A 27,951-nucleotide genomic window follows, 5' to 3' on the forward strand; every position below is an offset into this window, starting at 1 on the left:
ACAACAGCCTGTCATCTCTGACTACTCATTCTTCCCACTGTGCTGTCTCCTAGGGAGACTGATCTGGCTAAAACTTAAACCTTTTCTTATGATGGATTATTTCTTATCGGGATCACTTTATCTCATTGGTTCCTCACACCAAATGACTATGTCAGCACAGCAGGAACAGGTCTGGAAAGCAGAGACGAACATTTGGCAACACAACTGCTCATGCAGCAATCTGACTGCAACCCGAAATGCTCAGAAGAAATAGTTACTTCTGAAATTATTCAGCCTGTGCAATAACAGGATGATACTTTACAATTATGATCAGAAAAAAAAGAAAAAAGTTATGAGAATTGTATCCAAGTAGGGGAGGTTCATCCCAGCTGTCCAGATCCGAGTATTCTCTGTTGCCAAAGCAGCCAACCCCTCTGCCATCCATCCCCTGTAATAACTCTCACAGCACCAAGCATTTGTGCAAGGCAATGACCTTAATATTTTCTTTTGCTTTGCTTGAGATCAGGTCCAGCTCCTGCTTTTCATAAACATGAGTGTTAGAAGCAAGACAAGCTAGTTGGCTGATGTTCAGATGCTTGCACGATGTGGAGAGCAGCAGAGCAGAAATTCACAGTCTTGGGGGCTGCTGAATTGAGAAGCCTGGTTTCTTACAGAGTTGTGTCATTTGTGCCCTGTGCATCACTGTTAAAATATCCTTGGCTCCTGTCTCATGGCCCTCGCCCAGCTTCCTTAGCTGTCCTCCCACAATGAGGTCCTACTGCTCTGTGTTTTTACCAGAAGGCAAGAGTGCAAGGATGTGCATGTGCTAGTTGACCTGGAGCTACATGTGCTGGTGATCCAGCCAACAAATCAAACGTGCAGGTTCCCATTTGGTGTGTGCTGGAGGCTCTCAGTGGGATGGAGGTGTGTGTCTCTGCTCTACATGAGATGGCATGAAGTATACAGCAGCAAACTTATTTGAGACTTACCTCTTTCAGCCATTTGCAATTAAATTGGACAAATGTATTCAAAATTTATTAAGGACAGGGAGGAAACTGTGAAAAGCCACTAAAAAAAAAAGCTAGAAATAATATTTTTTTTTTAAATTGCAAGTTTCTTATCCTTAGGAAAAAAGAAAAACAAAACCAACCAAAAAACCCTAACCAAAACAACCAAAAAACCAAACCAAAGCAATAACAAAACCCCACAAAATAAAACAAAACCCAACCAAACAAAACCCCTGAAAGTGATTGCATTCTACCAGGCAGAATTAATAGTATGTTTAGCACAATATGTTGTACCACTATGTGTATAACCTGGTCAGTTGTAAAGGCTGTGCCTCTTCTACCTGCTCTGCCAGCTGCACAATAGGTATATCAACCTTCTAGGTATCTCCTGTTCACTTCAACAGCTAACTTTTTAAATATTTTTATTCCCTTGCTACATATTTATAGGAAAGAATCCAAAGTAAATCAATAAATATTTCCTGCTTATGTTCTGCTTTTTAAGAAGCAGCGGACATTTCTGATGGCTGTTTTGAATAAGAATACAATATTGATGATAATTAAAGTACATACAGTGGCTTTCTATGTATTTTTTTATACTTAGTATTGATCACTGCGGACAAAACGTGTTCAAAGTCCTTTGTTGTTTACTGGAGACACAGTGAGCTCATGTCAGGGCTGCTGTGTTTGACTTTAGACAATGGCTGTGAGATAAAATACAGCTCCAAAGGGGATGAATTTGTGCCAGCTTAGCTGTCTAGGGTACACTAACGTTCTCTGAAAAGGCCGAAATATTTTTATATCCTTTTCATGCTGGTCTGTGTGCTTGGTTATCTATTCAGAACTAAGCACTTTTCATGTATTTCCCAGGCCTTCCCTCTGTACAGCTTCTTACATACAACAGCCTTCCAGACTTTTCAGGCTTATACCAATAATTTATTCATCTTGTAGATAAATTATTAAATACTGTTCCTTTAGTCTCTCTTACCCAAGGTGCACACATCTGAAGATGACAGAAACACAATTACTGGTAATTGCAGTCCAGTTCTTTTTAGAGCATTGCACACAGGCACACACGCAAAGCTTTTCTGTGTTTCCTCTGCTTCTCTGATCAAATCATTAGGCAAGGCTGTTCATAGCAAAAAAAAAAAAATGCCGGCATGAGCTAACATGGTGATGTATTAAATGATGGCAGGGTTTCAGAAGGACTGCAAGTGTGTGCACTCAGACAAATGGAAATATCTTAATCAGTTTATTTGCGTATGCTCTGGTGATCCTCCCTGTGTTGCTCCAACATTTTGACTCTTGCAGAACACAAACTGAGTATTTCAAAGAGAGAGGCAAAGGTTTTAGAGTCAAGTGTTTCTCCAAACTAGCTGTTAAAATATGCTGGCTCTCAGTTACTTGCTCTGTGTTGCAAGAATACTCTGGACCAAGTGTACTTCTTGCAGATGCTAAAAACCAGAATGGGGTAAAGAGGCAAAACACAGGATTTCCAAACTGAGGGTCGGACTGGAATTATCCCCCAGGGACTGCTGGAAAGCTCTTAATTTTCCCTTGCAGAATGGAGTAAAGTAATTTTGTATGGGCGCTGGGCACATTTCACTAAGCAATTCTTTGCCTGTGTGAGAAGCACAGTGCATTAGTAATTGCTCTGCTCTTTCACTGTAAATTTTGAGTGTGCACTTCTGGAACTAAAGGTCTGATACTCGCATGACAGAAACAGCCTATCTAGCTGGAAAGATTCAGTACCACTCATACAAGGTTTCAACTACACAAAGACCCTCGGGAAAATGGTATCAAATTATGATATTTGAGAACTGTTTCACATCTCTAAGGGCAGCACTACTTGGAATTTAAAAGGTTTTAATTCTGTTTAGCTTGAATGGTCTTGGGAAGTGAAAGAAGCAGTGAAAGAAGTCTTTTTTCATTCTACATGACAGTGTCTGTACAGGACGTAACACAGGGACTACAGCAGTTCACTTTTAGTTCATATTTTTAATTCATTCAGTTTTTTTTTTAAATGTTTGAGTTCAGACAAGTCCTGGGAGGCCAATCAGAGGCACCAGCCTTATTTGAAGAAGGACATAAAAGTCCATGACTAGTCCATGATCTAGAAGGATAACCTATATAATTACTAGGGCTTCATTTGCTAGTATAAAGATGCAAGTGATTTCTCTAGAGTTTATTTTTTAAATTCTGTCATTTTCACTGCTGGTGAGTAATGAATATTTTCAAATAAATCTTATTTTCCTTCTCCCATCTCGTAGTGTAACAGTGTAGAGCTTACCAGGACATGAAGCAATTTCTGAAGAGCAGCTCTTTAAAATTTAAACACATCTACTAGTATGCAGAGTGGACACAGGCTCATTTTCAGGAAACTCTTCATAGCACTATTTCCAGACCCATTTACACACTGGAATCCTCCATGCACAGACAGCAAATTTAAGGGGGTATGCTGCCCAGCAACTGAAATAGAATACACTCAAGCTCCTGCTCCATTTGCTGGGCTTTTTATTTCTCATTATCATTATTGCAACTGGGCAGTGAGGCAGCAAGACAATAGCCAGTAACCCTTGTTGAGACTTCCCAGTCTGAGTTATTCACTGGCTGGAGTCTTTCATTCCTTCTTCTGGGTGTCAGGAGAGCGAGCAAGAGACTGAGAGAGCACTTGTGATCTCTGTGGTCTTCACTCTTAATTGAGCTGCTTCCAGTATTTACCTTTTTTGCATCTCCAGGGCTGTCCTGTTCTTCGGGCACTTCCAGCGTGAGTGGTGCCAGCATACGGTCTTTGGCTTATTACAGAACAACATATTTATGACATGCTGAGCTGTGCAAAAGCTGCTGTTGTAACTATGTAGTTAGATCATATGCAAAGCTCATATCTGGAAAAAGTATGAGGGGCCATCCTTGTGAGTTACCAAACAGGAAGGGCAAGTAGGTAAAGCATGTTTTAGAGACCTTATTATTTCCGTAAAATAAAACCACTTAATCATCTTTTGCATTCGCATTTATATTCTCCATTTAGCTTATAAAGTCAAGTGTTTCTCTACAAAAAGGAAGACAATTAGGGAATTAACATGACAAAACAAAAGCGAGATTTTCTGTGCAGAATATAAAAGCCACTTAAACATTTCTATCCAAGTCAGTTCCTGGTCAGATGACAATGAATTTCATTCCTATACCTGGCAAAACTATAATTTGTGTCTCCCTCCCCAGATGTGTGCCGTAAGTATTCTAGTATGTTGTAGGATTAACTTAGATAAGCAATAATTAACTTAGTTTAAAAAAAAGCAGTACAATTTCTTTTTGCAGTAAAGCAAGAACCCACTTAGTCCAAAAGCACTGACTAGAGTTTTATGTGTGTTCATTTTCTTTAGCCAGCTTGCCTGCCAAGAAAATTATACCATCTTAAATAATATAAACGACAATTGTTGGATAGATCAAGGATGCAGTAGAGTGGTATATTTGTGTGTGATCTGATGCACACACTACATTGGGTGGATATTACTAGGTACAGTAACCTGATGTTATTAAATACAGTTGCACTGGTGACCCTAAAAAATGTGTACCTAGCACAGCACACTGTGCATTTTCATTCTGTTTCATGCCCACAGCAACAACATTAGCTACTTCACAACATTTGTGAGAGAAAACCGAAAATCATCCTATTTTTACAGCGCATCCTTAACCACAATGAGGTAAAGACAAAGTCACGCTGAGAGGATGGGATACTAGAACAAACCTTAAAGAACCAAATTTTGAGCAAGGACTGAAGCTTTGTGCTTCAAAGGTCAGATTTAAAAAAAAAATCTTTTTGCCAATAAGAAAGGGATGTCTTTTAAGACACTAGTGTTTCAATTTTTGCTTCAAAGCACCATTGATCAAAATAGCAGAATAAGCTAGAATCATCTTGGAGTCTGTAGCCAGCATATGAGAAAATTAAGGGGGTTAGGAAGTTCAGTCTAAGCTCTTTGTCCTCTTTATTTATTTATTGTAGTTGTTTTACCAAGGAAAGAGTAAAATTTGCTTTGAAGCCAAAGACCTGCACACGCATCTGGTACTCTTATTTGAAAGTATGTACTACTAATATGCATTTCCCTGTTTGTTTCTGTTTTTTCTCCTTTTTGAGACTTTCCCTACCTTTCCTGTGAACTACCTGATCTAATCTATTAGGCTCTGAGCATACATGCAAGCTACCACAGCACACTTTCACACCTGCTCTTTTATGGTAACTGGCAGAGTTATGAAGTAACTGCTGTGGTTCCAGTTTACAACCCAGCAAATGAATGGCTGACCTGTGTGCTGACACAAAAAGATAACTTTTTCCACATAATTATTTACGACAAAGGCTTTGCTTCATATGATTTTGGGGTCTAGTTAGCTCTTTTAGGGCAGTTAGTCAACTGTGAGTGTTGTGGATACTATTTTGCTTTGCCCATTCACATTGGTTGCCTGAAGGTCGCATTTTTCCAGCTTATTTTCTTAGGCTAGCTGCTCTTTGTGAGGCCCAAGTCCTCAGGTCCATTTGTCCAACCTCCTTCCTTGCGTGTGCAACTTGCAATCCCCTTCTCCGTCTGCCACCAACAGCAGCAGGAGCTGACTGGCTGAAGCTACTCCCTTCCTGTCTTTGGGATAAATCTGTCCTCTGGTATTTCCTCAGCAGACTCCAGCACACGTAACCTTTCTGGCAAGACAGCAGATTTCTCTCAGCCCTCCAGGGCAGAGCCTTCTGTTAGGCACAAGCTCTGAGCCAGTTTCAATAACAGCTTTTAGCAGGATCAGCTACCACACCACCTCCCATACAGCCTTTCTTCTTGAAAGCAATACCGTTCTTTTTGCTGGATGAAAGATCATTTTAGGTACTGCCCTGGGTGTGCCAAACTTCCAAATTTAACTATGTATCTGTATGTTGCCTGTCCAGAGACATCTGTGTAAGGTGTGAGCAGTTCCCAACACTGTCTGAACATCTTGCCTTACTGAAGAGCACGCATGTCAAGCCGATGAGTTGAGCTTTCATAACAAACTTCGTTACACACTACTGCTCTTACAACTTGAGGGAGAGCCAATATCTGAGGTTTTGTAGGTCCTTTTGATTTGGAATAGTGATTGACTGGTAATGGGTGATGCTCAGCACAGCCCTGGTCACAAGGCTGTGCAAGTCTTGTCCACACGAGGAGAATCAATCAATCAGAGCGTCCTTCTGCAGTCACAGCCCTAGTACACTAAGAGTTCAAAATTGTCTCCTCTGTAAGCTGTTCCTTATACAACTTTATTTACTCAGTTCATCTCAGCAATTGCAAATGAAGGACTGTAGTTGAACCTGCCAGTTTCAAGAAAAAACAGCCCTGTCACATTCCTAGTACATTCTGAATAATTGCAAATTGCTGCAGGACATCCTCTGCAGTTCCTCTTCGATGACATTAGATTGCTTGGTTGTCCCAGTTTTTTCACTAAAGTATCTCAAGTATTAATACTCCCTCTCTTTCGCTCCTTAGTGCTCGTCTTTATGCTTGTATTTTTTCCCCACATCTGCTTGTATTGTCTGTGCATAACAATTCACAAGGACATGATCGTTAATCAATAAACAGCACTAAAGGGAACGGGGCATTCCTTTTACTGGAGGGGAGCAAGTGTGTCAGTGCTCAGAAGAAATGACTGTCAGGAGTTAAGTAAAATCAGAGTGGTGAGGGCAGAGAGGAGGAGGAAGAGGATAATCTTTGTGTCCTGAGTTTGCCGTTTGTGTGGGAAGCTACACAGATATCCTGAACCACAGCCACCTCTTTTTTTAGCACTACAATCTATCCGTCTGCAAGAACCTTCCCATACGCAGTGTATGACAGAGCAGCTCAAAGATTGGCTTGAATGCTTATCTAAAGCATTAACATAGATATGGAAGAGAACGTACAGAGTAGAAAGGTGCTTTGCAGAAATGGGTTTTTCTGTCCCTGTGGAGGAAATGCCAAGGTGCACAGAGATAAAAGACACAGCCCAAAATAAAAATTAAAAGGTCGTGACTGTGCCCGTTTCAGTTACAGGTTTGCTGTGATGATGTAAAGCCAGCCTGCCTGGGATCAACACCTGAGAAACAATATGTTGAGGGGAAAAAAACCCAAGTACAAAGCAAAAGCAGGAAAAACCACAAGGACTGAAAGCTATGCTGACTTGAAGACCTGATTTGGGATACATTCGACTCAACAAAAAAAGCTCCTTCTGGTTTTGAACATTCTGGTCACGGGCTGGCTGCACTGAGAATCAATGACTTACCAGCCGTTTCTTACTCAGCTGAGGGGTCTCCAGCTGTAAGGAAATGCTGTGAATGAAAAATGCAATATGTATATATACTTTTTTTTTTTTTTTTAATTAGGAGAGGTTTGAATGCAACTTTTAAAAAAAATCCCCCGAGGTACCCACCTTTCCATCTCTGTTCCATGAAGTTTATTGTCTGCTCCAGTACAGCATAGATAACAGTCTTCAAACAAGGGGGTCAGTTTCCTCGTCCCGGCTGCTCTCACACTTGCTCACAAAGCTGCAGCAGCTCCCTGACTCACCAAGCTGGTTCTGGCAACTGCAGGGGAAACAAAGAAAAAAAAAATAGGGGAAGCTTTACTTTTCCTTCAGGAACTCAGATGTTTATTCAGCCTGAAGCCTTGTAGTCTGTTACTAGGCTCATCTATTGCTCTTGGGCACAGCAAACCACTATATTGTGATTTACAACATGGGGTTGTACCTTTTCTGGCATTTCCCAGCCGAGAAAGCTGCTGTGAGGCTGGGGTAAGAAAACCCCAGCACCTGCATGAAAAGCTTGCGGCTGCTTAAGAGGCACAAATCTCGCTTAAACTGGTAGATAAAGCAGGAACCCTGTCAGTCTGATAAGGTTTGTAGGTGTTTTCACGTTTTTTCTACAGGTGTGGGTGGAGACCATTGAACCATTAGAATGGTTTGGGTTGGCTGGGACCTGAAAGACCGTTGACGTGTGGAAACAACTTTACAACCTATAAAGTCGTAAAACCTTACAGCTCGCAAGGTTATAAAGCAGGTATGTTTTATTCGACGTCGGCCACGTGAAGGATCATTCCTTTAATCTTGCGCGCGCCTTCTAACAATAGAAGGTGTGCTTATATACAGCAAGGTGTTACATATTCATAATAAACCCAGGTATGGCTATACATATTCATAACCTTTCCCTGAGAAGGCGTTTCTTATCAAAATGAGTCCCAGGAAATCATTTCCATAGACCCCTCCCTGTTGCGCTTGCGCAGTGTCACCTAGTGGTCTTGAGGAGGGGTCTTTGGATGAAGGCTCCTTCAGCTTCATCACTGAGGAGGGGTCTTTGGATGAAGGCTCCTTCAGCTTTGTCACTGTGAACTTTTTACCTTTGCTTCGGTATGCTGAATTGACTTAAACCTAAACTGCCAAGTCAGTTGAAACCAGATTGATGCCCTCCTTTCTGCTGTAAATCTTTGTCTCGTCTCCTCCAGGTTACATCTGGGTTCTGTAAAACTTCTTATCTTTGCATTCAGTGAGGCTCTGTGTCTTAACATAATACACAAAACTCTAGGCCCTTGCTACGTGGTTAACCCTTTAATTGTTAGTTCCCTGTGACACCGTCTTGTTCCAACGCACAGAAATAAATGAAAACAGATCATTGCGTACAATTCCTGCAGTGGAGAAATGCATTTTCTACCAAATGAGCAGTTCAAACCAGGGTTAACACCACCTTTCTCTGTACAAAGCATTTCTGGGCTGAGCTTAAGGCACCTGAAACACTCACACACGGCAGCTCCTGCTGCTCATGTTCGCTCAGGTTTATTTTCATGATGAAGATATTAAACCTAATATATTAAAGTCATACATTAAACTTGCATTAGCAAAAAATATTACTTGAGTCCTAGTTGGAACGGGGCCTGCGTGGTATTTTTATCTATTTTACACAGGTTTGCACGCAGTTTCTGTACGCCCCGGAGCGCGGTGCGGGAGCAGGGGCAGGCGGGGCCGGTGCGGGACACCCCGGCGGGAGGCCGAGCCCCACGGCGTCCGCCCCGGGCCCGGGGGAGCTGGGGGGCCGGGGAGCATCGCCTCCTGCAGCGCTCCGGGCCGCGGCCGCCATCTCTACTGCGGGTAAGGGCGCTGGCGTCACGCGCCTCCGCCTCACCACGGCAACCGCGGCAGCCATGTCGGGCGAGGGCAAGCGGCCGGGCGGGCAGCGGCCATGACGGGTGAGGGCGAAATGGCCGCCGGAAAGGGCGGTGCCGGCCGAGGGGGCGGGCGCTGCGTGACTTCTGCTCAGGCGCGCACGCCATTGGTCCGCCGGCGGTGGCAGCGACTTCCGGTGGGCCGGGGGAAGGTGGCGGCGGAGGAGGCGGCAGCTGTGTCTGGGGCAGGTATGGGGGTCTGCGGGGCGGCCGGGCCCCGTCGGGTGTTTGGGGAGGGGCGGACCGGGAGCGGGGGCTGCAGGGGAGTGCGGGAGCGGGGGTGGGTTTGGGGGCAGAGGCACCGTACACCCGCGATGGAAGGGCTGGGCCTAGGGGGCGGGCGGTGTGGGGCTGCCCAGAGGTGCGTGCACGGAGGCGGGTGCGGGGCGGCCGCTGCCCGGGAGCAGTGCCGGAGGCACACGTAGTGCGGGTGTCCGGTGGTGTGGGAGGGTCCCGGGCGTGCGGGGGTCAGGGGGGATCCACACCGGGCGTGGGAGACAGGAGGAGGTGATCGGGCACGGCCCTGGGTGTCTGTGGGCATCGGTGCAGCGGATCGCTGCGCGGAACAGCTCTGCTGTGAGGACAGGCTGGGAGAGTTGGGGTTGTTCAGCCTGGAGAAGAGAAGCCTCCGGGGAGACCTTATTGTGGCCTTCACGTACTTAAAAGGGGTTGATAAGAAAGATGGGGACAGACTTTTTAGCAGGATGTGTTACAACAGGACAAGGGGTGATGGTTTTAAACTAGAAGAGGGGAGATTCAGGTCAGACATGAGGAAGGAATGTTTTACCATGAGGGTGGTGAAAACACTGGCCCAGTTTGCCCAGAGAGGTGGTGGATGCCCCGTCCCTGGAGACATCCAAGGCCAGGCTGGACGGGGCTCTGAGCAACCTGATCTGGATGAAGATGTCCCTGCTTATGGCAGGGGTTGGATTAGACGAGCTTTGAAGGTCCTTTCCAACCCGAACCATTCTATGATTCTATGTGGTTGAGGAGTCTGCTGATTTTGAGTGGGATCCTTCCTGTGTGTCTCTGGTGGTCTCTGTGGGGCTGCAGGCACCCTGCATGGAGCAGTGTCACTGGGGGAAGTCTCTGCGGTTTGAATGGGTGGCCACGATACGTTTTCGAGGAGCTCCAGAGGGCTATGGATTATTTGAACAAAAAATGAAAGTGTAGAGAGTGTGTGGTATGTGTAGTAAGCTGAAAGGTGAGCTTTGAAAGGTATCTGGACTAGAGGTGCCTTGAACATGTGAAAGGGCTCAAATGCAGTTGGTGGTTGTGGCTTGTAGATGAATAGTACTGGGCGAAGTACTGGGCCTGGGGAAGCTTGCTCTCTGAAGGTTGCTGGTGACTTGGTGTCAGGGTACATGACTTTTGGCCAGTGGTAGATGTGAGGAGTGCCAGGCGGAGGTGTATTTTGGTCTCTATGTAAGAGGGTTTTAACCATAAGAAGGGGATTAAGACAAAGCTGAGTCCCTGACGGGGGAGAACAGTCACTCTTTGAGTCAGTATGATTTGTTTGGAGAGAGAAGAATGTGAATACATGGGACTAAGGGTAAGGTTGACTTCCTAAATGAAAGAGAGGGTCTGTGGTCATGAAAATGTAGTGGGGCAGGTCCTGGTGTACAGCATACGAGGAAGTGAGTACTGGGGCGAGGAGGAGCTAGAGCTTTGAGGGATGGTACCAGAGGCAATGGAAGAAATATTTTGTCCATGGACAAAAAATTTGAAAGGCAGTAGTCACTGATGGCTCACTGGACTGATACATAGCAGATGTTTTTAGTGACAACTGCTCCCCACACCCTACAGTGGCCTAGTCATTCTAGCTAAAATCCAATGCTCACTGAATTCAAATGATAAAAGGAGGAAAATGGTTAAGTGAAGGTTGCCTTGGTTTATTTTTTTAATTTTGAGATGTATTTAGTGCTTGTGTTAAAAGGCAGGTTACAGGAACAGTATATGTGCTGTTTCGGTAACTCATTTAGAAATAATCTTTAGATTATTTTACATATGGTGAAGGGCAATGCCAAGCTAAAATGCTGCTTAAATGATAATATTTGGCAAAGCAGTCTACCAGCTTAATCTTAAAAATACAGTAGCTTTATTACTTTCGACAGAACTGTGCAAGTAAAACAAATATATAAGAACTCACAGGTTCAGTTTGTAACCCTTAGTTTAACTGTAAGTGTCATTATTGTTTTAAATGGAACACTGTAAATCTTAGACATATGGTTGGCATTTCGTTTACTTCTGGGTTTCATTTAGTTTAGAGGTAGACTGAGATCTGTGGATTGCGTCAGCACAGCATCAGTGAATATGGGAGAAGAACGTACATGTCATGAAGATCTAATTGGTTTAGTTTTCCAGCACTAACTGCTGTATGTGTTTTGGGAACTCTTTACTGTGATATTTGTTGTTTTACTCAATAATATTTTAGGGAACTAAAAGAAATACTGTTCGAACATAAAAACCAGCTGTTTTAATGCCGAGGGTCGTCAAGTAGTGGGATAGGTTGCACGGAGGCATTGCAGAGCTTCTGTCTCTGGGAGATACTCAAAAACTGACCGGACAAGGCCCTTGGCAGCCTGTGCTGACTGACCATGTGTTATTCAGGAGCACTGAGCAGGCGATCTCCAGGAATCCCTTCTGTCCTCAACTGTTCTGTGATTCTGTAACTAGTACTTACTTTTCAGATTGCATTGACTTGGGGATAAATACTCTTCAGACATGTCAGTGTCTCTCCTGTTACACAGGAAAACTCTTCAAATGGGTCTTTACAGACCACAGACCTTGGCTCAGAATTGCTGTTCAGTTCCATAGGATTTTTAACATCTCTATGTAAACTCGTACAGGGCTTGTCTTCAAGATGTTGCTGTCCTTGGCTTTAACTGACTTTGAATGTTGATATAATAAGAACAATTTAGTGGGTATGCACTGGTGCCATATATACATGGTCTCAGTTGCTTGTTAAAGTCTAACCTAAATAATTTTTGTTGATACAGAGAGAGATCAAAAAAGCAGAGATTGAACCTGCATGAACGTTTTTTTTTGAAAGAGTGTGATAAGGTACAGTGCTTCCAATTTAACATTACAAAACAGTGGATTTTTTTCCCATCAACTTGCTGCTTGCAGTGCTAATCCCAGTGGTGTCTTTTAAGACTTAATATTTGACCAGTATTTTCCAAAACCTTTTGAGTTATATGGTCTGTACTGTGTTGGACATCTTGTTACCACGATGGATCTGTATGTTAAAAACCTTAAATTGGGTGTGTGTGACTGTGTATTTGCTGGGTTTTTTTAATAGTGTTCTTTAACGTTCAGGAAGAAGTTAGAGAAGGTGGAAGTCTATATGCTTCAGCCACCATGTCTGGAATTGGCAATAAACGGACAGGTGGAGACCCTGGCCCTTCTGCACCTCCAGAGAAGAAAGCGGGGGTTGAAGACTCTGGGACCACAGTGGAGACCATTAAACTTGGTGGCGTTTCTTCAACGGTATGTCTTTCTTGCACACCCTCAGTCAGCCTCTTTTTTTTTTTTTTTAATCTGGACGCATAAGTATCTTGTTGCCTTCTATATGAGCCCAGTGATCTGACTTGTGCTTCTGCACAGGAGGAGCTGGACATCCGGACCCTACAGGCCAAGAACAGGAAACTAGCAGAGATGTTGGACCAGCGGCAAGCCATTGAAGATGAGCTACGGGAGCACATTGAGAAGCTGGAGCGTCGTCAGGCCACTGATGATGCCTCTCTGCTGATTATCAATCGATACTGGAATCAGGTTAGTAACACGCTTTGTGATTTTTACATACGCTGTTCTCTTGTCCTTTCTGTTTCCCTGCACTCCTTTTATTCACATCCATTCTTTGTCTTGTCTTGCCTGTCCCATCATTCAGTTTGATGAAAACATCCGCATCATCCTTAAACGTTTTGACCTGGACCAAGGTCTTGGAGACCTTTTGTCGGAAAGAAAAGCGCTAGTGGTACCAGAACCTGAACCAGACTCGGACAGTAATCAGGAGCGCAAAGATGAGAGGGAACGAGGTGAGACACCTGGGTGGGGACAGTGTAAAAGATGGATTTCAGCTGTGGACAATGTTGATGTCCCTTTCTAAAGGGTGACAGAGATTGTGAAGACTAGTGATATGTTGCTTGCCATAACACATTTACTTTTTGCACCTCTTTCTGTTCCCAGGTGAAGGACTGGAGCCGGCGTTCTCCTTCCTAGCCACCCTAGCCAGCAGCACTAGTGAGGAGATAGAATCTCAGCTGCAGGAGCGTGTAGAGTCCTCCCGCCGTGCTGTTGCCCAGATTGTGACAATGTACGACAAGCTGCAGGAGAAAGTGGATGTGCTGACCCACAAGCTGAATAGTGGAGGTATGACCAAGATGGCTGATACTCAAGGATCCTCATCTGCCCCCACCTTAGACATGATTCTGCATTGTAGACGTTAAAGCCTGTCCTTCTTGTGCTCGTTTATTTTCCAAAATAAATTGGCTTAGCTTTCCAAACTCTCCTCATCACCTGCAATTTAATAAAAGGTGTAGGAATAACCAGCTCCTCAGTTTCCTCTGAGTTTGAACAAAATGGTAGCCATCTAATGTCTTGGTTTACCTCATGTAGCTGTCAGTTTTGAACATGAAGCAGAGTTCTGCTGAGGAAAGCTGAGCCAGTGGCTTCTGAAAATTAATGTAGCAGATTCAATTCACATTTGGGTGACTCTCTGAAAAACTTCATTAGCTTAAGGTTAGAATTTTAATAATTTGGTTGAAAATTTAGGTGGAATATCAACTCATCCTTGGTTTGCCTGCTGTCCATGGTGTTTTATATGATCTGATCAAGGATGTGTGGCAGGTCTAGCATTGCTGTAGCAAAGTGTTACTATCCTTAGTTGGCGGTCTTCAACTCTGTAGTAGCATTTGTGTTAGTGCAACATGAGCCTGCACTCAGTTGCTTTAATTGTCATCTGGTGTATTAGCTTAAGCCACCTGTTGTAGCAGGTTTACACATGAATTTGACCTGCATTAGGATGTCACTGGATGACAGGGGCATGTTCTGTGTTGCGGATGCTGAATGATCACTGACCATCTGGAGTGTGTAGTGTGTTGAACTACAGAGCCTTTCGCTTAGTGAATGCAAATCAAAGCTCTGTGTGGCTGGAGATCAGACCATCAGAAACCTCTTGCTGGAGGGATGTAGTAAGCAGAAGATAAAACCAGAAATTTCCTTTTCTATTTTCTTTTTTTGTTTCCTTTTCGCTGTTTAAGAATTAGAGCCTTCTGATTTCTGTTAATTTTTTTATGCATCTTTCAGATATTTCGTTGATGGAAGAAGCAGTGCTGGAGCTTAATACCTACCTCTCACATGAAAATGGACGGCTGCAGGAGCTGGCTGATGTTCTTCAGGAGAAGCACCGAATCATGTCTCAGGAGGTATAAAAAGGAGAGAGAAAGAAATCTGCTTTGGAGTCTTGCTTAGAATAATTTGTGGTTACCATAGTTTGGAAAGCAGGTTATTGCCTTGGAGAGGGACGGGAGCAACAAAATGTGAAAGTTGCCTTCTGAACGAAAGTTATGGAAAGAGTTGTGGAGAAATGTACATAGATTTTGTATGTGATTCAGGCTGATTTGCTTTTTTCTTCACTGAATGAGAGGGTATAACCAAACCAGTGGGTTGAAAGGGTTTAATTTTAAAAGAAAACAGAGCAGAGGAAATGTTAAGGTGATGCTAACGTGGTTGTGTAAACCTGTGAGACACATGATGTAACATTGCTGTAATTTCAAATTCTTTGTTTTTTCTGGGTCGTCTATGAAAGTGGAACAACATTAATTACAAGATAATCCCAGTCATTAAGGGATTTGCGCTATTGACAGTATTTGTTTCAGTGGTTTCAGTTCCTTTAATAACTGTGTTAATGCTGGCCTTGCTTGATATTAGACCATCAAGCACTTCAGTGGTTTGCAGAGTAGATACTGTCAGATACTACCAACTTGTTGCCCTTTTTCCATTTTCAGTTTTGTCTTATTTTCTTTACTGTGTTGAGATTCAGCTAGTGTAATATTCAGGACAGTTCATTGAGTGGTCTGTCACCACTGCAAAAGATGGATGGAAAGCACATAAATCTGGAGTATGGTGAATAAGAGAAAAAGTAATATCCAATAATAGCGGAAAATGTTGATTCTGTTCAATATGTTGACTGAAACACTCTCTTGATTGCAGTTCTCCAAGCTGCAAGAGAGAGTGGAGACAGCAGAATCTCGAGTGTCTGTTCTGGAAACTATGATTGATGACCTTCAGTGGGATATTGACAAGTTACGCAAGAGGGAACAGAGGCTCAACCGACATTTAGCAGATGTTCTGGAACGGGTAAGCACCAACCTCTTTTCCAGGAAACGGGATAAATGGGTGCAGTTTTGACATGGTACTTGGCCGTGAGAATCTTTAGTGTACCTCTTTTGGTCTTGAATATGCTATAACAGCAGTTGTTGAATTTAATTGGATATTGACGAAATCTGTTGCCTTTTATACAGGTGAATTCCAAAGGCTACAAGGTGTATGGAGCTGGGAGCAGCCTCTATGGGGGCACGATCACCATTAATGCCCGCAAGGTAATGTCACGGGCTTGGTTGTGGGCAAAGAGAAGAATAAAGTCAAGGAGAACTTGTGCATAGGGCCATGGATTGGAACAGAATTTAGATACCTCCTTTGCCACAAACCTGGGTGACTCTGGGCAATCCATTTTGTCTGTGTGCAAGCTGCCTGTTCATGAACCAGACTTGATGGAAATAGACTCTGTCTCACTTAGTATTGTTAAGTCTGTAATTTCTGTTATGTATTAACAGTTACTGTATCTACTGAGGGTACTAATTAAGTAACAGTAGAATTTACAAGCAGTATATTCCCAACAGTTTGAGGAGATGAATGCAGAGCTGGAAGAGAATAAAGAGCTTGCTGTGAATCGCCTCAATGAGTTGGAGGAACTACGCCAGGATCTTGAAGAAGTAACAACACAGAATGAAAAACTCAAGGTGAGACATCTGTACATGTTTGAGGATGAAGGTGTTCTGTGTGGTTGGTTCCTCTCTGTCTTGCTGTATTGTGTCTCTGGAAAACCTCATTATTCTATTCTGTGTTTACACTTTAGCCGTGTTATGTTTCGTACCAGGTACAATTTAGCAAGTTTATGTGACTTTGACTTGCAGTTCAGTGCATTGGTGACACCCCGTGGTCATTATTGGAAATTGTACTGGTTTCTTATTTCCCATTTTCCCTTCCGATCTATCCGGTACATTTTAATGATGTCTAGTTAAAACTGATTTCACTTGTTTACAGATATTGATTCCTCTTTCACCTTCCCCTTGCAAGTGGAACCAGAGAACTGAAAAAATCAGGAAACTTGTGTAGGAGAGCTAGGCTTTTGAAAGAGTCAGTGAACTTAAATCTTTCCCAGTGTGTTAGAGTGGATATATAGGAAAGAGTGTACAAGTTTCTTATGTCTTAATAGTGGTAACACAAAAAGCTGTAAAACTGTAGTAGATAAAATTCAGATTGTTCTTTGTGTATCTTAGTGATCAATAGATATTTTAGCCTGTTATAAGAAATGTCTGATGTGATAATCTAAGTTTCAGAGTTGAGATTCCAGAAACTATCTTGAGGCATCTCTAAATTCTGTTTATCCACATGAGTTTGTTTTGAAAGACCCTTTGGCTTACAGCTTTCCTTTTCTCCTAATTTGTGTTGAGCTGTATGTGTGCATATATGTGTCTGTTTCACTGCTGGTAGTCAGAATCATGTGTTAACTTTTTTTGTAAGGGAAATTCAGATTCTGTACTTCTGCTTCTGCTCATTTCTCCTCAGTCATTATATCTGTTACTGATAGAAAGCTAACATAATGCCTATTTGCACATGTGTTTTCTGTCATACTTTTCTATGTGCCCATCTTTGTTGATTTAGGTGATTATGGTTTTACAGTAAATCCATTGAAATGGTATATGATATTTTCCAAGCTCATATCTTTGAGAGAAACTATTGCAGGACATGAGAATCAAACTCTTGTCATATGACTATGCAGGACAAACAGCCTAGTCCATACAGATAAGGCACAGATTTTTTAAATGGATACTGGAGAATATCGCTTGCATCTACTTCACAGCAGTGCTATTAAAGTTCTACTTTTGCCTTTGCTTGTGGCAGCTTGCGCTGTTCTTCTGCCTTGCAAAATAGATGCCAAAGACAAGGAGATAATTATTCTTTCTGTGGCATTTTCTTGTCTCCTGACTAGGTTGAGCTGCGACGAGCAGTGGAAGAGGCTGTGAAGGAGACCCCAGAATATCGCTGCATGCAGTCCCAATTTTCTGTATTGTATAATGAGAGTCTCCAGCTGAAGGCACATCTTGATGAGGCCCGGACTCTGCTTCATGGCACCCGCACCACACACCAGCGCCAGGTGGAACTAATCGAGGTAGAATCATAGAACAGAATCATAGAATGTCCTGGGTTGGAAGGGACCCCCAAGGACCATCGAGTCCAACTCCTGTTCCTGCACAGGACAACCCCACAGTTCATTCCACGTGTCTGAGGACGTTGTCCAGTCTCTTCTTGAACACTGTCAGGCTTGGGGCCGTGACACCTCCCTGGGGAGCCTGTTGCAGTGCTCCAGCACCCTGGGGAGCCTGTTGCAGTGCTCCAGCACCCTCTGGGTGGAGAAACTTCCTAGTGTCCAACCTGTGCTCCATCAGACTAGAGAATACTGTTATCCCATTAACCATCACTACTGGGTCTGGGTAGCTGTGGGGATGCTTAGGAAATTTATCTTCCTAGCAGTAATTAATCTGTGCTGGTACCTCATGTTGATGAGGTGAGAGATACTTGAGGGTCACAGCACCACATTCTGTCTGCTTCTTACTCTTCAGAGGGATGAGGTCAGCCTTCACAAGAAGCTACGCACAGAGGTGATTCAGCTAGAGGACACCCTGGCACAAGTCCGCAAAGAATATGAGATGCTGAGGATAGAGTTTGAACAGACACTTGCTGCCAATGAACAAGCAGGTATGGAGTTTTCTGCTGTGCTTAAAAAGAAGCAAACAACATACTTGTTTGATTCTTTGTCTGTTATTGATAAATACTTGTTCTGCCAGGTCTTTATCTCAAAAAAAAAAAGCTCTTCACGTGTTCTATGGAGGCCAGTTCCATGTTATCTGACTTCCTTTTAGATGCTGCAAAATACATACGTTTTGCTAATAATTTGGTTTATGACAGAGTATTTTGCATTATTAAAAATTACTTTTGTGGGAGATTCATTTATGAGTCTGGAATGACAGCCTGGACAGGAAACCAGTAATTTTCATATTTCATCAGAGGAAAAGAAAAAGCTATTTCTAAAGTAGCATTTGAATCGTAGAGGGTTTTTTATAGCATGACACATTTCCCTTAGGAATGTGAGGAAAAAGTAATGGTAAGAGGAAATTAGAACTCGGAATTTGCAGGGACTTACGGTTGCATTTAAAACCAGCATGACTTTTTTCTATAACTGTGTTGCTCTGTTGTGTGGCAGAATTATAATAGTCTTATTTTGGTTCTTTATCATTGTCACTTAGCTCGTTTTCCATCTCCATGAAAGTCCTCACAGAAAGTCAGCGAAAGCGTGGTTTGCTACAGTTGTGTTTCTCTTTTTGTAGGCCCAATTAATCGGGAAATGCGTCATCTCATCAGCAGCCTCCAAAATCACAACCACCAGCTGAAGGGAGAGGTGTTAAGATACAAGCGCAAACTGAGAGAGGCCCAATCTGACTTGAGCAAGGTATTGGAGGAGGAAACGCCAGAAAAGAGCAGGAAGAGCTTAGAAGGGGGAATGCAGTGTCAGCCTTTCTGTTATGGCATGCAGGATGCAATGTAATTTTCTATGGAGCTCTATGCTTTGCTGCTTCCACTCACTAAATAAGTAGTCTGTAGCTGGATAGTGCTCCAAGAAAAGCAGTAGCAGTTATGGAAAGGTGTATGTGAACATGGACCTGGGAAGACCAGGGAAGGGGGATAAGGTAGATTTCTGGCTAAGAACTTAGTGGTTTGTTTTCTTCTGTGTCTTCTTTCTTGCTATTCCACAACAGATCCGTTCTCGCAGCGGTAGTGCTCTCTTACAATCCCAGTCCAGCACGGAAGACACAAAGGAGGAACCTCCAGAAATCAAACAGGAACCCGATGATCCTTCTGCCCAAGTGTCTGTCCCCAAGGCTGCTTCTGAAGATGTTAATGAAATGAAGGCCAGGCGAGATGAAGAGGAACGGGAGCGAGAGAGACGGGAGAGGGAGAGGGAACGAGAGAAGGAAAAGGAGAAAGAGAGAGAGCGAGAGAAAGAGAAAGAAAAGGAAAAGGAACGAGAGCGGGAAAAGCAGAAGCTGAAGGAATCTGAGAAAGAGAGAGAGTCCAAAGAGAAGGAGAAGGGGAAGCATGAAGATGGAAGAAAGAAAGAGGCAGAAGCGATAAAGCAGCTGAAGGCTGAGCTCAAGTATGAATTGTTATTCTTTTTCCTGCTTGAGTAGTGCCCAAACTGTGGTGTTCAAGAGATGACTTGAAGCTTGTGCCTACGAGATTAGGTTCATTGAAGTGAAAGGTTTCTGACACCCTCTGTAACTCATTGTCATTTGAACAATGTAGTAACATTTCTTCTATGGCAACGTAAAGCATGAATTACTAAATCAGATACTTCATAGTGTAGGTCGAGTAATATTTATTTGTTGCTGTCACAACAATTGTGTAAACTTTACAGCAGCAGGTTATTAATAAAGTGCACAGTAGTCTTCCCAGTCTTGCATCAGTACCAAAGCAGGGATGGATAGTTACTTACTATTAGGGTACGTGTCTCCTGCCCACCACACTTCTCTTGGCTTTTCAGCCTGTATATACCTGAACATGTTTATTTTCAGCCTCCAGCCTCTAGTCCTTGGCTATTTTACGTTACCAGGGTAAGATGAGCTAAGGATGACTCCATATACATACCATGTGGGAGGTGGAGAGAATGTTGCTCTGACTCTCATGCCGTGTATGTAACAGCGTAACTTTTCTGCCGTGTTCTCACAATTGTCTATCTCCCTGTCTCTAGGAAGGCTCAGGAGAGCCAGAAGGAGATGAAGCTGTTGCTGGATATGTACCGCTCTGCCCCCAAAGAGCAGAGAGATAAGGTGCAGCTGATGGCAGCTGAGAAGAAGGCAAAAGCTGAGGTAAATGTCATTTCTCTTCTCTTTTCTCTTTAGTGTGTTACTTAAAAATTATTTTTGGATACTCTGCACCTGAACTGTGTTGTTTTTGTCTTCAAAACTGGAGATTGTTCCTCTTCTCATTTTTGTCACTTAGGAGAGATTGGAATAGTCTTGAGATAAACAGGGAGATCATACAATCATAGAATGTCCTGATTTGGAAGGGACCCACAAGGATTATTGAGTCCAGCTCCTGTCCCTGCACAGGACAACCCCACAGTTCATTCCATGTGTCTGAGGACGTTGTCCAGTCTCTTCTTGAACACTGTCAGGCCTGGGGACGTGACACCTCCCTGGGGAGCCTGTTCCAGTGCTCCACCACCCTCTGGGTGAAGAACCTTTTCCTAATGTCTAGATTTTGGGATGTTCTCCTCTGGGAAGGGATGATCCCTTTGCCCAGGCTGAGGAACATGGCTGCTGCTTTCTCAGTGCAGATTCAACCAGTAGCAAAGCTGAGCACATGTCCCAGAGAGCTACACACACAGAGGACGCTGATGCCGCCAGTCACACTGCCACAGGCAATGTGCTACCTTCAACAGCACATATATTGGATGCAAACAAAACATGAGCATTGACAGGCAAGTACCAGCATGGCTCCTCTGTCTGTCTGGTACCCCTGAGGTCCTGGACCCTCTTACTTTCTTCACGTACAGGTCTCACCTGTAGCTAGCACTTAGTCCATGCAGCACACATACACATGAAGTAGAGAGTTAAGAAAATATTTAATAAGAAGATACAAGAAGATAGTACAGGCTGCAGTGATCATATGCAGGGCTGAGGCAGACAAGTGTGTACTGACTGCCTGCATTTTACATATGACCGGCTCCTTTTACAGCCTTCTCTGTCTAACCCCAATTTGTTCATTCCTTGTTCTCCCTTACTCTGCACATCCATCCTGGGTTTGTACAACTCGATTGATTCCCACAGCCCTCCCAGTCCAGATCCGCCCCTGGTTTACAGTCTTATCAGTTGCAAAGTCCAGGCTGATCTTCCTGGAAGTGGTACCTGTAGTTTCATGGTAGCTTATCAGCTAATATGACTAGGGTGGTTTGTTTCTTGTCTTTGTCCCTGTGTTTGTTTTTGTCAGGTCTGTGCCTCTGTATATTTTGTTTCTGGTCACCCCTCGCCCCCCTTAGTTTCTCAGTTGACAGAGTCCACAGTCAGATGACCTTGCTGGAATATTCTCACACTCTCACATGGCTCTCACCGATTACTATTACTGACAAGGTTTGATTCTCATCACTGCCTCCCTTACCTTTTGTCAGGTTCATGTGTCTGTTTGTTTTGTTTATGGCTTCCTCATTTTCTTATTATCCTTTTTTGTGTTGAAGAAGGTCTGTGACCAGACAGCCTTTAAGGAGCAGATGCTGTCTATCCACATACCTTTACATATACAACTGCAAGAGACTAATGTTCCTACTCTGACAAAACATGCTGTAGAATTTTCAAAGCTTCTAAAATAAAGATCTTGGGCTTACAGCTCGTCTTAATGGTTCATCTGGCAGTCATACACTGTCCTGTCAAGATAAGATGATTTTCCTTTTCCTATGCTTTGAAGGTAGTTTCTCCCATGTTTCAGAGAATTGTGGGGAAAAGAGGTTCTTAACATTGTTCAGGCCACATTCTTAATGTTTAGTGTCATTTCTGTTCTGTCCTTGCTGTAGCTGGAAGAACTGAGGCAGAGGGTGAAAGAATTGGAAGACAAAGAGAAAAAGGAGAGTAAAAAGATGGCTGATGAGGATGCCCTCCGCAAGATCCGAGCAGTGGAGGAACAAATTGAATATTTACAGAAGAAATTAGCCATGGCTAAGCAGGTGAGAGGTTTCTGACAAGTTCTGTCTTGGTTGGAGCACCTGGGAAGGAACCACCTTCAGGTTACAGCCAGGAAGGTTACCTGAGAGGAGGAATTTCCCTTTCTGTGTGTGCCAGAGATGTGAGTTTTGTCCCTTTTTATCAAAGGGGAAGAAACCCAACTAGCCAAAACCCAACAACAATCAAAAAAACCTCATAACATCAGAGTGTCATAAAGCTTGTGGGGGTGGTAGGGAATGTTTCATTGTTTATGGCCTAGGTGAAGAGCACAGAGGAGAGATGGCTAGATCAGCTGTTAGGGGAGAAGGTTGCAATATCTTTCAAAAAGTATTATCTGCATAGTTCATATAATTAATATAAGCGCATGCTACTCTGACACACCTTTTTCCACAAAAAAGGGCTTCATCTAATAAGAGAGCAGGACCACCTCAGCAGGGTAGAGGCAAGACAGTGACTAGACATAGGCTTTTTTAGAATTCAGATTCTTTTTCTTATAGTACAGAGCTGTTCGATCTTCTCACTTCTTCAATGCTGAAGAGGCCTAAGTGAGTATAAGGAGTTTGGCAGCCTGTTAGTTGGAAGATGTTGATTTGTCCACCTGTAGAATTATTGGCCTAGTGTATATGACAGCTGTTGAGCCAGCTGTCTGGAGTTGGGAGTTGGTTTCTGCCCAGCTCTGGCAACAACTATGTCACAGCTGATTTTGCTAGCAGACAAGCCACAGTCTGTGAATGCTCGTGAAGATGACCATCCCTTTTCTACACCTTCTAATTCAGGGCATCTCTGCTATGGTGCAGACTTCTAGGAAGCAATGTTTTCTGGTTGCTGGGAAGATACTGTTCTCTGATACTGAGACATCTTCCTTCACCTCTGCTAGACTTGGTGTCTCTGAGTAAAATGTTCAGGGTCATAGATATGGGTACAGGAGACCATTTTGCCAGAGCCTGTGATTCTTTTGCAGGAGGAGGAGGCTCTGCTGTCAGAAATGGATGTCACAGGCCAAGCTTTTGAAGACATGCAGGAGCAGAACATACGCCTGATGCAGCAGCTGCGAGAAAAGGATGATGCCAACTTCAAGCTGATGTCAGAACGTATCAAGTCCAATCAGATCCACAAGCTGCTGAAAGAGGAGAAGGAGGAGCTGGCAGACCAAGTTTTGACACTGAAGACACAGGTAACCTGAGAGGAGAGAGGACAACAGAACTGATTGCGAGGGGAGGGTGGAGGTGTTGTGGGCTAACTCTGATAGGCAGCTAAGCTCTACACAGCTGCATGCTTGCTCCACCACAGTGGGATGGGGGAGAGAACCAGAAGGACAAAAGTGAGAAAACTGGTGGGTTGAGATAAAGACAGTTCAATAGTTCAAGAAAAGCTGTGTGCACAAGCAAAGCAAAACCAAGAATTCATTTACCACTTCCCATGGGCAAGTATGTCTTCAGCCATCTCCAGGACAGCAGGGCTCCATCACGTGTAATTGTTACTTGAGAAGACAAACACCATCACCCTGAACATCACTCCTTTTCACCAGCTTTTATTGCTGAGCACAGTGTCATATGGTATGAAATATCCCTTTAGTCAGTTTGGGTCCGCTGTCCAAGCTGTGTCCCCTTCCCAACCCTCAGCTTATTTGCTGAGAGACAGAAAGTCTTGTGGCTATGTAAGTGCTGTTCAGCAACAGCTAAAACAGTAGTGGTTTTTTGATGTTGTTTTGGTCCCAAATCCAAAATACAGCAATATATGAGCTGCTATGAAGAGAACTAACTGTATCCCTGCCAAAATTGGTACAGGAGGGAATGTTAACCTAATCAACGTAGGTATGCTGCATCAGACTTCAAAGGGACCTGCCTTAGTGAGAAACAGAGACGGCTGTATGAGTATAAAATATCCTACAGGTTCTTTGCCATGGAGAGCAGGAGGGAAGTGGGAAGTAATTTTCCTGTTGTAGTGGTACTTCTAGACATATATTCTGCCATCCTTGGAACCAAGGTGGAACTGTTTACTGCCTTGCAGCAATTCTTTAAACTACCTTTCAAAAAATAAGACATCTTTGTTGTGACTGCTGGGTTTTAAAGTGTTCACTGAAGGGGTCTGGATACAGCTCTTAGGCTGCTGGTGTGTTCAGGGAGAAAAAGACAAACTGAAGAGGTACTCCTTGGTGGTGGGGAGGCAGAGATAGTTTTAGCATGCAGCTTTAATGACAACTCTGAGGACCCGCAGAGCATGAGTTTCAGTCCTTCTGTACCTCCTCTCTCCCTTTCCAAGGTGGATGCCCAGCTGCAGGTTGTACGTAAGTTGGAGGAGAAGGAACATTTATTGCAAAGCAGTATTGGAACAGGCGAGAAAGAACTAGGTCTCCGAACACAGGCTCTGGAAATGAACAAACGCAAGGTGAGTGACTGCTTCATTTCTTCTTGTGTTGTAAGATGGAGTTGTTCGTTGTCTTGTGCGAGGCCTAGAAGGCTTTGAACTCTCATTGGTATTACAGAACCTGATATTCTCTGGTTTTGGACTAGCATACCAGAAGGTTGAGGAGTCCTGAAGAGAGTTCTGATTCAAGTATTGTAAACTGATGTTTCCTGTGATAAGGAGGTGCTGGTCATGGGTATTTCTATGAAAGTCTGGTTAGGAAGCTGATGTAAACTGCCTTTGAAAGGAGACCTACTGTGAAACAAGAGGCAGCAGACAGATGAAGTTAACTGGAGTCAAGTCTCTTATAGGAAAGATGGAGTAAGTAAATGGAAAATATGGCTGGAGAATGTTAACACCTTTAAGAGATGTCTAAGATCAATAATGTAGGTCTGTTATGAGAAAAGGAAGACTAAGTCTCATGGTTGATATTGCCATTGTTATTAAATCTCTAGTAGAAATGCAGGAATGGCTTTAAAACAGATAGAAAGGAAAGCAGAAATATCGCTATGAAGAGGAGTTGGGGAATTCAGCAATCACTTTTGCTGAATATCACATTCTGTGGTATTGAGGGAACTTGGAAATAAACACTTATCTTGCAGTTATGTCTAGTTCAGCTATAGAACTGCCTTTAAACAATTTAGTCAGGAAAATGTAGAAGATGGAAGACTGAAAATACTTGAAACAAGAAGAGAATTGTGTGATTGTTAGTATTTTTCTAAGTGACATGCATTGCAGCATGACAGCAGTTTGCTCTGCTGAAGAAGAATGTTGAAGCTAAATGATTAGAACTTGTTAATAAAAAGATATTGTGCTGTTGAAGTAATTTTAGGGAGTAATTCCAGTAATAATCAGGAAGTACCAAAATTAGATTGAAAAAATAGATCTCTAGCAGCTTGAGGAGTATTCTGTGAGCAATCTTGGATTTCCAGGCAGAGGGACTAGAAATTACTAGAGCTCTTTTTCATGCTTGGTATTTCTATACTGGCTTTCTTTTTCAGGCCATGGATGCAGCCCAGCTTGCGGATGATCTGAAAGCGCAGCTAGAGCTGGCTCAGAAGAAGTTACATGACTTCCAGGAGGAGATTGTGGAAAACAGAGTAACTAGAGAGAAAGAGATGTTCAACTTCAAAAGGACTGAGGTATATACCTCATGTGCAATCCTTCAATATCTGTCTGCTCTGGTGTCTGTCTCCTTGTACATTGAGCTTGCGTGGGTTTCAACTACGCTACTTTTTTTAGCATCTGGTTTCACTTTTATTTCAGCTTTATTGGGTCTTTGTTCTTTCAGGTTTTGTCCACTGATAAGTGACAATACTTGTGGCACCAGATGATAATGTAATCTGTTTTAAGTCTGTTGGACGATCAGGGATGAAAGGGAGTGATGTGGCCAGGTGCACGGTTGGCCAGGTGCTAGTTCTCTTTGGTCCCTGAAGAAGCTGCGATAGAGAATATACTGCTCATTTATTTGGCCTCTTGTTTTTATGCAGGAAGATATTTCTAGGTTACGCAGGAAGCTGGAGTCCACTAAGAAGCCTGACATGGTTCCCAACTGTGATGAGATATTGATGGAAGAAATCAAGGATTACAAGGTGAGTAGCTGTCTCTATCAACTTCATTCTTTAACTTAATTTTAGTCAAAAGGCTGTGTAGTCATGTTTTCATTATGGGACATCTCTTGTGTGCACTCTGGCATCGTAGCCTATCTTGCATTGAAGAAACCATCTTCTCCTTGTGAGGAATGGAAGGACTTTGATCTTCAGTCATCTTTTAACACACCTAATGCAGTGGGCCCTCACTGTAATGTTTGTGTCTTGCAGGCCCGCCTGACCTGCCCGTGCTGCAACATGCGCAAAAAGGATGCTGTGCTCACAAAGTGCTTTCATGTCTTCTGTTTTGAGTGTGTGAAAACACGCTATGACACCCGGCAGCGTAAGTGCCCCAAGTGCAACGCTGCCTTTGGTGCCAATGACTTCCACAGGATCTACATCGGTTGAGTCTTTCCACTGGAGTGATGGAAAGTTGCCACTTATGCTGACCACCCAGCCTCCCTCACTTTCTGTGATTGTCACCTTTAGGGCAGTCAGTGCTTCTGTCAGCTGATCTGCAGTTTCTTCTAGGAAGTGTGGTTAGGGAATGGAAAGACACAGATTCTGGATCTTGATTCCTTTCTTATCCCCTTTCTTTTATTCTTGCCCTCGTTTTTTGTGGATCCTTTCTGCCCGAGAGGACGTTTCCCATCCATTACTTTCACACTGCTAAGTTGGGAACATCTAACTGAAGTCCTGCCTTGATGGGATGGAAGCTGTCTGTGGTGCAGCACAGAGAAATGAGCCCTTTATTTGAGGAGCTTGCTTTGGGTGTTAATTATTAAGTCACATCAAGGTATAGTAGTGTTTCTGAGAGTGAATAGCTTCCCAGTTACAGGGCCAAATAACAAATAAACAGGTACATCTGTAGCCTTCAGTGGAGTGATTCTTTGGACACATATCTTCCTGAGTCAAGAAAAGAATCTGTGAAGGCTGATGCAGTAGTAAACATCCTCCCTACCCCCAAAAGCAAGTGCACATCTTAATATACAGAAGAAGAGAAAGATAAGACATTGGAGAACCATTGAAAATAGCATTCCACTGATGAACCCTGGTTGATGTGGACATCTTCCACTATTTTGAGGCATTGCTGTCATTGTCCTTAGTTTCCAGAAGAGAATTTGTAGGAGTTACTCTGTGGCAGCTTTGCCACAAATATTAATCTTTTAATGCACAAAGTCTAATAAAAGCTTTTGTCTGAGTTATGTTTCTGTTTTTCTTGCCTCTAGTAGTATCTATCAGTTCTCCTGTCCTCTGTCCAGTTGTTGGAAATGTTTTTCACAAGCTTTAAGGTTCTAAAGTAGAGAGAGAAATTTCTTCCTTCTTCTGTTTTCAAAAAATGGTTAACTGAAATTACCTTTGTTCTTTTGTCTGTATCTTTGTTACCTTATTCCTGACACAACGGAAAGGCCAAAATGTTGGATTATTTATGCAGTCATTTTGTCATGGCTACTGGGAATTTTGTGAAAGGACATGGCATAGGTTGTAGTCTCTACTCTTCCTGTAGTGCAAGACTCTATTTGAAGTCTCTTAAAATCAAAACGTGAAGTCATTTATTTACAACATTCCTTCATAGGGCATAATGTTTTTCCTGTAAACTTAATTTTCTTGGAAGATGCAGCTTTCAGAGGTTTGTCTCATCTGTGTTCCTTCCCTGAATCACAAAATCTTTGTTCCCTTCTTGTATCCACTGTAGGAAATAATAGAAACAATACTAAAG

The 27,951-nt window shown here is 43.1% G+C and overlaps 1 protein-coding gene across 1 annotated transcript; it reads left to right on the forward strand.

Annotated features, from left to right (window-relative positions):
• The first annotated feature begins 9,239 nt into the window (after positions 1-9,239).
• On the forward strand, positions 9,240-27,432 carry RNF20 (ring finger protein 20). Its single transcript, XM_065657047.1, has 20 exons — positions 9,240-9,367; positions 12,497-12,667; positions 12,785-12,952; positions 13,068-13,215; positions 13,367-13,549; positions 14,486-14,604; positions 15,392-15,538; positions 15,703-15,780; positions 16,081-16,200; positions 17,454-17,633; positions 18,085-18,220; positions 18,850-18,971; positions 19,279-19,676; positions 20,271-20,388; positions 22,089-22,238; positions 23,198-23,410; positions 24,499-24,624; positions 25,644-25,784; positions 26,133-26,234; positions 26,463-27,432. The coding sequence occupies exons 2-20, from the start codon at positions 12,539-12,541 to the stop codon at positions 26,637-26,639; spliced, it is 2,955 nt and encodes a 984-aa protein (XP_065513119.1). The 5' UTR covers positions 9,240-9,367; positions 12,497-12,538; the 3' UTR covers positions 26,640-27,432.
• The last annotated feature ends 519 nt before the right edge of the window (positions 27,433-27,951 follow it).

The sequence above is a fragment of the Caloenas nicobarica genome, chromosome Z, assembly GCF_036013445.1.
Source record: "Caloenas nicobarica isolate bCalNic1 chromosome Z, bCalNic1.hap1, whole genome shotgun sequence".
NCBI lineage: Eukaryota > Metazoa > Chordata > Aves > Columbiformes > Columbidae > Caloenas > Caloenas nicobarica.